This window comes from Rissa tridactyla, chromosome 7 (genome assembly GCF_028500815.1).
Source record: "Rissa tridactyla isolate bRisTri1 chromosome 7, bRisTri1.patW.cur.20221130, whole genome shotgun sequence".
Classification (NCBI taxonomy): Eukaryota; Metazoa; Chordata; class Aves; order Charadriiformes; family Laridae; genus Rissa; species Rissa tridactyla.
The window spans coordinates 18,309,021-18,318,658 of NC_071472.1; the positions used below are offsets into that span (position 1 = coordinate 18,309,021).

General features: G+C 64.4%; 1 protein-coding gene across 1 annotated transcript; it reads right to left on the reverse strand.

Moving 5' to 3' along the window:
* Positions 1-90: 90 nt before the first annotated feature.
* DNPEP (aspartyl aminopeptidase) lies at positions 91-5,220 on the reverse strand. The gene is made up of 15 exons (XM_054210163.1): positions 5,172-5,220; positions 4,959-5,046; positions 4,777-4,865; positions 4,583-4,696; positions 4,177-4,302; positions 3,916-4,046; positions 3,458-3,542; positions 2,884-2,991; positions 2,574-2,651; positions 2,176-2,259; positions 1,744-1,904; positions 1,564-1,603; positions 1,073-1,174; positions 563-730; positions 91-196 (listed from the first exon to the last, which is right to left on the reverse strand). Exons 1-15 carry the CDS (start codon positions 5,175-5,177, stop codon positions 146-148), a joined length of 1,431 nt encoding a protein of 476 aa, XP_054066138.1. The 5' UTR covers positions 5,178-5,220; the 3' UTR covers positions 91-145.
* Between the last annotated feature and the right edge of the window lie 4,418 nt (positions 5,221-9,638).

A 9,638-nucleotide genomic window follows, 5' to 3' on the forward strand; every position in this document is an offset into this window, starting at 1 on the left:
GGTCCTGGCCCCAGGGGAGAGCATGGGTGGGAGGCCCCAGGTCCGTCCATACCCATCCCCAGCCCCCAGCCCCGCTCATGGACCACTCGCTGGTGAAGCAGAGATGCTTTAATGGCCCCGGGGCTGCGCCCCCTCCCCGCCGCGCTCAGTCGACCACCAGGCTGCTGCTGACCGCCGGCAGGAGCTCGAAGAAGCCCTGGAAGGAGACAAGATGTCAGGGTGGGCCAGGGCAGCGCTGGGGGACAGGCAGCAGCTCCCCATGGCGTCACGGCAGGCAGCTACTCTCGCAGAGCGCAGGACCGCGTCGCCATAGTAACTCATCACTGACTCAAGGCTGGCGCTGGTTGCCATAGGAACCATTTGGGGATGGCAGTCGCCAGGGAAGGCTGAGATGCGAGGGGGCAGCTCCGGAAGCAGCCGGTACCTGTGCTGCTCCAGAGGGAGGGGGAGCCCGGGGGAGGGATGGCCGGGCTCAGCCTCAAGGCAGGGGCTGGATGGGGACACGGGGATGTGGAGCAGCAGGGAGGAGGCTTTGGTGTGGGACAAGGGGCACGGGGCTCACCTTGAAGAGGGTGATGCTCTGGAGCACCCCCGAGGTGCAGCACATCTCCCGGATGGAGTGCATGGCCAGCTGTGGGCAGCCGATATCCAGCACACGCAGCCCCAAGCGGGAGGCCAGGATGGGACCGATGGTGGTGCCGCAGGGCGTGTCGTTGCGCACCATGAACTCCTGCAATGGGACAGGGCCTCAGCACCTCCCCACACTGCCCCACAGCCTCCCGGGCCTGAAGGGAGGCAACCTGGGATAGGGAAGCAGCACCATCCCCAAGCCACAGCACAAAACACCCCAGAGATGGGACACGCTCAGGCCAGGCCCTTCCCTCCTCTTCCCCAGCCTGCTCCCTGAGGCAGCCCTGGAGCTGGAGCCCCGGAGCTGGAGCCCCGGAGCAGCACCCTGGTGGGGCTGGACATGGTAACTGAGGGGTGGGAGTCTGGTAGAGGCCCCCTCTCTGGAACACAGCTGCAGCCCAAGCTGGTAACGTTCACGAAGGGCTCACCCAGCCCCACTCACCTGCAGAGGGACACCCACACGGGCAGCGATGTCCCGGATGACTGCCTCGGTGACAGCCGTGGAGGCGTAGCGCTGGTTGCTGTTCACTTTGATGACGGGGCCCTGCACAAGGGAAGGCACCACCGGCCCGCCATTGGCACCAGGGATAGCCGGTGGCTCTGGAAACACCTGTGCCCAGCCAACGCCATCCCGCCCCAACCCACTAGTCCATTCTCCCCTCCCCAAGTGATCTGTGGGGACAGGGACAGCCCTGCTATAGGGACAACCCCAGCTCAGAGCAGAGGAGGGCTCCAGAGACAAGGCTGTAGTCCCAAGTGATTAACACCAGAAGTGTGTCACGGATAAATTGTGCTGCAGGGCAAAGGTCTCCCATTTGAGTGCCATTGAGTTGCAGCCCAGGACGGTGCTCCAGGGAGCGGCTGGGTTTTTCACAGCGCTGCAGGACAGACGGACAGCTGCCATCCCAGCCCAAAGCAGAAGGCTGCCCTCACCTTGTGGAAGGCTGGACGATGATTCTCCTCATGCTTGTCCCTGCAAAAGAGAAGCAGGAGTTTCATGCTGCAGCCCTCCCTCCCTGCCACAACAAGGAATGTCTTGCCTGTACTCCCTAGGGAATTACAGGGATGCATTCCCCCAGCTGTCAGGGCTGCGGCACTGCTGAGACTACTCACACGTAGTTAGGGTGCACAGCGTGGGCCATATCAGCACTTATCATGTAGGACTTGGCCACGGCCTCCTCAAAGGCTGTCAGGTTATGTGGCGATGCCGAGATCCGGCGCAGCACCAGCTCCGTCAGCAAGGACTCCGCACCCTGCGCACTCTCTGATCCTACCTGCCAGGGACCACCATCAGTGCGACCCACATGGCGCAATCCCCGCGCACCAGAGGGGCCAGTTGAGAGACAGGAGGCTCCCCAAAGCCAGCAGAGCAGCTTCCAACTGCACCAGTGCTCCCCACCCACTGCCTGGGCCATGCTCTGCAGGGGGGTAAACAAATCCTTGATGGGGCCTGGGATCTGCCTCCTGCTAGGCACGGCTGTGGGAGAGCAAAGAACACGGAGCCCCTCTGTGTGCCGCCACCCCATGGCTGTGTGCCTTGCTCACCTCCTCGTTGTCGTAGAGCGCAATGAGTCGCACGTTGGGCTCCTGGGAGAGGGAGGAGGGTGCCGCGCACGAGTCAATCAACGCCTGCAGGGTTAGAGGGGAAAGGACACCAGCTTGAGTGCCACCCCATCCCAGGAAACCAGCAGGAATTTCCCCAGGAGAGCCCAAAGCACTAAGGAAGGGAGCTGTAGGCACAGACATTGCCCAGCAAGAGGAGGAGACACCCCTGCGAGCTGCTGGGAACCCCACATACCCAGCAAAGGGGGCAGCAGCCCCCATCCTACCCCAGATCCTCCAACAAGTCAGACCCATCCCATAGGAGCCCAGCACCGCCAAGCCAAGCTGGGGCTCCCAGGGGCCATGCTGTGACCCCAGGCTCCTTTCCCCCTCCTGCTCACCTGCAGGGCGCAGTAGCAGCTGTGCAGGTTGTCCAGGCGTGGAGAGAAGATGAACTCGTCGAAGGCACCTCCCAGCGTCTGCAGGCAGAGAGCCAGAGCACAAGCTTTGGGTCACCAAAAAGTACCTGCCACTGGGTCCCCCCTCAAATCCCAGTCCCCTCAAATCTGCCCCTCAGGAGCTGCCTCCTCTCATTCTTCTCAGCTCCCAGCCCTGGCATGCCCCAGGCAGGGGAAGCATGCCAGGTAGAACCTGTGCAGTGCCAGCCCGCAGGCTGTGTGCAGGCAGAGGGAGGTTCCTGCTCTTACTCACCGCTGGCTGTGTATCCGCCAGGCATAATTCCAGCTCCACAATCTGCTCTGGTTTCACCCCCAGCTGGGGGCAGAGCAGGGAAAGGAGGACAGGGCTGTGTCGCTCCGCCTGGCAAGAAAGCAGAGCTGTGGGCAGAGCAGGCAGTGGATGGCAGGGGAAACTCCCTGTTCCCCCTGGCAGAGCCATCCCACACCCCATTCATGTTGGCACGGTCCTCCCCCCTACTAACACATCCCGTGTTCAAGCCCCCAACTCACACAGGACCATTCACAGGGCGTAGCAAGGGGGTCTCTGCCCCCTGTGCGATCCCCCCTCCTTGCCCTGCAACTCCAGGGAGACTGAGAGCTTTATGGGGGCTGCACCCCCTTCTGTAGGATGGCTGCAGACCAGGGTGAGAACAGAGAGACGGCTGAGTAGACGTGTCATATACACAGCTCTGGGGCAGAGTGGAAGGTTACCAGCAGTCCATAGGAAGAAGGGGAACCTGCTGGCAGGTCCCTGAGGACTGGAGATCAAAGGTGACAAGTGTGAGGTCCTAGTAAGTGCCCCTGCTAGTCCCTGGCATGTGGCTCACCTGGGCTGCAGCACTGCAAGGTGTGGCCTCCATGAGCACCTCCTTTTCCAGCTCCTCCTGCACAGCAGTGGCCAGAATGGGAACCCTGTGTGGAGACGGTGCTGTTAGCTCCCAGGGCTTTGCTCACCTCTCCTGCTTGGGTCACACACAACCAACCCTTCCTGGGGTGCCCGCCTTGCTCCTCCGGGGAGTGACTGCCATGTCGAATGGAGCAAGGACACACAACATTTCAAGCACAGATCTATTGTGGAACCTCAGGGCACCCCAGTGTCCTTTACCAAGTCCCAAGCGTGAAAACACCTCCTGGGAGGACTCTCTCGGGCTAAGAAGAGCCATTGCAGACCTCCCAACTGCGCTGAGCAGCTGCCAAAGGGAGAGAGCTGAGGCTGGGCACCGCTCCAGCTGGGTCCCAGCCCTCCTGAGGGCTGGCCAGGGGTCGGGGCCGAGCCAGGCCTTACAGGTGGTGCTCGGTGTTGGGCCCGAAGTTCTCATTGATGCTGCGCTGCAGATGGATGGCCAGGTGGGGAATGCGGAGGATGGGCCGCTCCACACGTACCAGGCGCTGCTCCAGGCGCCCCGTGGCCGGGTCCTGAAACACAAGGAGGACTGCTGGGGCCAGGGCTGAGAGGCTGCAGTAGGTCCCACTCTGGGTGGGAGTCACAGACCCAGCACCGGGGACACACAGCTAGCCCGCCATGCCTGTCCCAAATCAGGCTCACCTTTATGATCACCCTCCCGGCCACGGTGAGGTCACGGTCGAACCACGTGTTCCAGATGCCCCCTCCATAGGTCTCCACACCGACCTGCACCGTGCCCACCTGCCCTCGCTTAGAGCGACGCTTCACCTGGGCAAGAGCAGGGGGTCACTGCAGAGCCCCAGGGACCGGGTAATTGGTGGGGACTGGGCAGAGGACACCCAGGCTCTCATCGCCAACCCTGCCAGCAAGGCGCTTTGTGGGACAGGAGACACAGAGGGGACAGCAGCAGGTGGAGCAATGGCGGGGGTCAGCATGTGTGGTGGTCTGGGAAGTGTACGGACTGGGGGCACAGAGGGAAGCCAGGGCAGACTCCCTGGAGCTTGTGGAGCGAAACTGGAGGGGAAGGTGCCCGGCTGGGCGCCCTTACCCTCAGGCAGGGGCTGTCGGTGTGGGCCCCCAGCAGGCTGAATCCATTCCCGGGCTGGTACTGGCCGCCAACGGCGAAGGCGATGAGGGTGGAGAAGTTCCTGGTGATGAAGTACTGGGGGCAGAGAGGGGCAGGGGTGAGGGAGGGCCGGCCGGGCCGGGCCGAGGGCGCCCCCGCCGCCCCTCCGGGCTCACCTTCTGCGCCGGCCGCACCTCCCAGTGCTCCGTCTCCTTCAGCTCCTGGAAGCCGGCCTGCAGCAGCCGGCTGCGGCACTCGGCCACCACTGCGGGGCAGGGGGGGGAAAGAGCCGTCAGGGCGGGCCGCGCCGAGCGGAGGGCCGGGGAAGGGAAGGGGAAGGGGCCGGGCGGCTCCTCACCGTGGTAGGGCGAAGGGCTCCGGTTCACGAACTTCACCAGCTCCTGCGCCGCCGCCTGCGCGGCCTGCTTCGAGCCCTGCGCCGCCGCCTGCGGGCACCGCCGTCACCGGACAGCGCGCGCACACCCCTCCCCCGGGCCGGGACCCCACCGCGGGCCCGGGGACCACCCCCCCGCCCCCAACCTCGCTAGCCCCGCTCCCGCCCGCCCGGTACCTGCATGGCCGCCGCCGCGCCCCGCCCCGCCGCCACCGGCAGCGCGCCCCCTGCTGGCGCGGAGGAACGCGGCCGGGCGGCCCGGCAGTGCTCACCCCGCCCTCTGGACCCCGCGCCCCGCCAATCCGCGCCCCGCCAAGCCGCGCCCCGCAATCCACGCTCCGCACCCCGCACCCCAGAGTGCGCGCCCCGCGCCCTGCAAATCCACACCCTGCAGCCGGCATCAAGTTCCCTGCTCCTTGCACCCTCCACCTCGCGCCCTGCACCCCGCAGTCCACATCCTGCACCCCGCAAACCCGCACCCTGCGCCCCGCCCCACACACCACACGTTCTGCATCCCGAACCATGCACCGCACACCATGGGATCCACACCCATGCAGCCTGCACCCCACAATACACACCCTGCACCCCACCGCCTGAAAATCCACACCCCGCACCCTGCATCCTGTAATCCACACCCTGCACCCCGCAGCATGCACCTCGCACCCTGTGTCCCGAACCATGCACCCCGCACCATGGAATCCACACCCATGCACCCTGCACCCCACAATACAGTACCTGCACCCTGCAATACACACCCTGCACCCTACACCTCACAATACACACCCTGCACCCCACAATATACACCCTGCACCCCATAGCCTGAAAATCCACACCCCGCACCTTGCAAATCCACACCCGGCACCCCACAATATACACCCTGCACCCCATAGCCTGAAAATCCACACCCCGCACCTTGCAAATCCACACCCGGCACCCCACAGCATGCACCTCACACCCTGCATCCCAAACCATGCACCCAACACCACAGAATCCACAACCATGCACCCTGCACCCTACACCTCGCACCCTCCAATCCACACCCTGCACACTGAAAATCCACACCCGGCACCCTGCACCGTGTACCCTACACCATGCACCTCGCACCCTGCATCCCTAACCATGCACCCCACTCCATGGAATCCACACCCTGCACCCTGCACGCCACAATCCACACCCTGCACTCCGCGCTCTGGTCAAGGGCCAGGCAAACCTGGTGCCTGCCAAAGCCAGGGCAGAGCTGGGGGCTGGGTGGGTGGAAGCTGGACGCAGCTGGGAAGGGCTGGAGGGGGAGCCAAGGGGCAGGGATGGGCTCCCCAGGGATGGTCATCCAGTGCTGCCCTGGGGTGCCCCAACGCTGGACACTGGGTGATTAGGGGCACCCCCAAAACAGGGCTTGGCCTGCAGCTCCCCAGGGGTGCAAGTTCTCAGGAGAACACACGTGCTTCCCAAAGGTTGGGTGCCTCTGGGGTGAGTCACTGGTGTAAGCCAAGCTGCACCCCTCCCCCCCACATCATTGCTGCTCCCCTGCCTTGGCACTGCCCAGCCTTCACGGAAAACAAGGCACAAGCCCTTGCTGCCACGTTGGGGACCAATGTCACTGAGTGACAGCGCTGCATAGGGGTGCTGGGAGTTGGCATGGTGGTGGGGTGGACCCCAGCTGCCTGCCAGCCCCGGTGGGGACACAGTCTGGGCACATCTATGGGTTGAGACCCCTGGGCCTGGCATGGATCGGGGTGGCTCCTGCCCTTGGCTGGGTCCCCTGCATGGACTGGGTGCGGCAGTGGGGTTTTGGGTTTCCTTCAGTGCTCGTGCATCATTTTCCAGCAGGATCCTGTGTCTTCCCGATGATGGGTGTGAGGTCTTAGGAGGGACGTGGCAGCCTGTTGAGCCGTGCATGGGACACAGGTGCTCAGTGCCAGCTGGATTCCCAGCTCCTGAGTCACCAGCGTGGGCACCCTGTTAGCCTGAGACTCCATCCGTGTTCTGGGGACTGGAAACTGGTGGTCCTGCTGCCCCTGACCCTAGGACCTGCCGTGCCGGGAGCTCATGACAGCCCTGGATTTATGCTTCCAGGCACCAGCACCTGACTCTCCCCCCCGTCAAAAGGCAACGAGCACCCCCACCGCCTGGCACCCTGCGAGCAGACAGCTGGAGGGTCTCCATGTCAACCACAGCCACCACAGGAAAACACAGGGCCAGCGCCCCGCCAAGACAGGACCAAGCCGGGAGCAGACACCCAGCACCCCATCTTGGAGCTGGACCACGATGTCCCTCCTGCTGAAGGGACATGGGTGCCAGGCAGCCATCCCCCCGCTCCTCCTGCAAGCATCAGTCCCCCTTGCTGCTGCAGGCATCCAGCTGAGGGCTGGGTGCTGCCGGGTGGTCCATCCCTGGGGCCATGCCTGGGGGACATCTGGGGACATTTACAGCATGGGTGTCTGGGTCCCCAAGCTGGTGGCTGCCTGGAATGGGTGGGTGCCACCCATCCCCCAGGATGTGGGTGCCTGGGGGAGATGGGTTCCCGGGGGGGTAGGGTGCGGGAGCAGGGGGTGCCTGGATCTGGGGTGGTCGGAGCAGGGGGTGAGTGACAGTGACGGGTGTGGCCCTTGGCCAGCCCAGCGAGCAAAGGGCAGCGCCTTGGCATGCCGCAGCTATTCCCGGAACAGCGGGACTTCCAGAAAAAGCTCCCGATGGCTATTTCCGGGCGGGCTCTGACTCACCCCTGGCTGGATGCTGGGGGCTGCGCAGCACCTGCCACAGCCACCCCCCACCCCGTCACCGTGCTCCTAGGAAGGCACTGCTCCCGTCCCCATCCCTCTTTGCCCCGCAGATCCCTCTGTGCAGCAGGGAGCCCCAGGCAGCTCCTCCGAACTGGCGCCAGCTCCTCTTCGGCGCGCTTTCACCCCACTCATGGGCTCATGCGTGTGTCCAGGGGTACCAGGCAGGGGCAGGACCGGTGAGGAGGCGACACTGTGCCCCTTCCCACATCCCCTGGCAGCCCAGGATGGGGTGCCATGCAGGCTTCACTCCAGGAAGCGTTCCCTGAGGCGGCGAGTGGCCCTGTGGATGGCCAGATGGAGCTGAGCCCTGCTGGAAGGAGTTAATGGAGAGATGGCCCAGGACAGAGCCTGTAAACACAGCCGGAGCTGCAAGGAAGTGCCGCCCCCTTCTCCTGCTGCCTGCCAGGCTGCCTGGACCCCCTCCCTGCCCGCCCTGCCAGGATGAGTGCAGGGATGGCACCCATCGAGGTGGCTCCCCCCCCCATCCCGGCCCACGTGTCTGAGCATGGGAAAGTGAAGTCACTGCCCGGGCATTGCTGGAGGCTGAGCGAATGGCCACCATGCCTTACATGAGCCTCCAGTGATGCAGCGGGTAACCGCTACCTCATCTCACTGGCATGGGTGATGCTATCGAGGCCTGCGGGAGGGTAGACGGACATCCCAGCATCCTCATGGACCACGAGGGTGGCCAGTCATCCCTACATCCACGTGGACTGCGAGGGCAGCTAGGCACCCACAGCACCCCCATGGCCATAGGGGCAGGTGAATGTCCCCAGCCTGCCCCTGGGCTGTGGGAATGGGTGAATACCCCCAGCATCCCCATGGATCACAGGGCTAGCTGGAGATGAGTGATGGGGGCAGGCATAAGCCTCGAGCATCTGCACAGACATGGAAGTAGCTGGTTTCCTCCAGCATCTACATGGCACTGGGGGCAACAGATCACCCCCAGCATCTTCACGGACCACAGGGGCAACAACTCACCCTGAGGACCTACATAGGCCCAGGGGGGCAAGCAAACATCCCCCAGCATCTGTATATGTTACTGGGGATAGCTGGACACCCCCAGCATCCACACATGCTGTGGGGGCAGCCAAGTACCCCCAGCATCCCTGTGCCACTTGGAGACAGGCCATCATCCCTAGCATCCCCATCACTCAGGGACACAGTGGGGGACTGTAGGTAGCCAGACAGGCTGTGTGCCCATGCTGTCAGCCCTGAGCCCTGGGGTGGGCAAGGGCATGGGGGCAGCTGGGGTGAGCAGCGGGTGGGGGCTGCAGCCTGCAGGGCACCCACCAGCTCCTGGGACCCCATTGGGCCAGGCTGGGCTGCATTCCATGTCGGGAAGGAGAACCATCTCCTATTTAGACAATAGCACGCGCCCTGTGTCCGTCAGCGCCGGGGAATGGGCCGCACGGTCCTTCCCTCTTAGGGTAAAGGCGCCTGGAAGACTCATGGCTGTAAAAGGAGCGGGATGGAGGGAGACGGCCAGGGGCCAGGAGGGAGGGGGATGGACACCCTCACTGCTTCATTCCCATCCCTCGGCTCACCCCTGAGCCAGGGCCAGGCATGAGGGCGGCGCAGGGGCCCCGGTGGCAGGGTATGGGGCTGAGGAGAGGCCAGCACCCCGTCCCCGCATCCTGCCTGTCTCCAAGCCCCAAGATGCCCGCAGCCAGGGGAGGCTGTCCCCGGGCTGCTTAAATCCTGGGGGAGCAGCGGGGAGGGAGGGCCGAGGAGGAGGGGCGGCCGTGGGATGCAGCTGGCTTCACTCACGGAGATGTCATGACCGGAGGGAGTTGTTTGACATTCCAGTTCCCAACTCCTTCCCGGCAGCAGCCTCATCCTAGGGCCTGGCGGGAGCTGGGGC

Excerpts from the sequence above, each read along its gene's own strand:
- DNPEP (XM_054210163.1), bottom strand. Across the intron at positions 2,992-3,457 it reads CTTGCAGTGCTGCAGCCCAG|GCGGAGCGACACAGCCCTGT; the intron begins GTGAGCCACATG and ends CTTTCTTGCCAG. Across the intron at positions 2,260-2,573 it reads GCTGCTACTGCGCCCTGCAG|GCGTTGATTGACTCGTGCGC; the intron begins GTGAGCAGGAGG and ends CTAACCCTGCAG.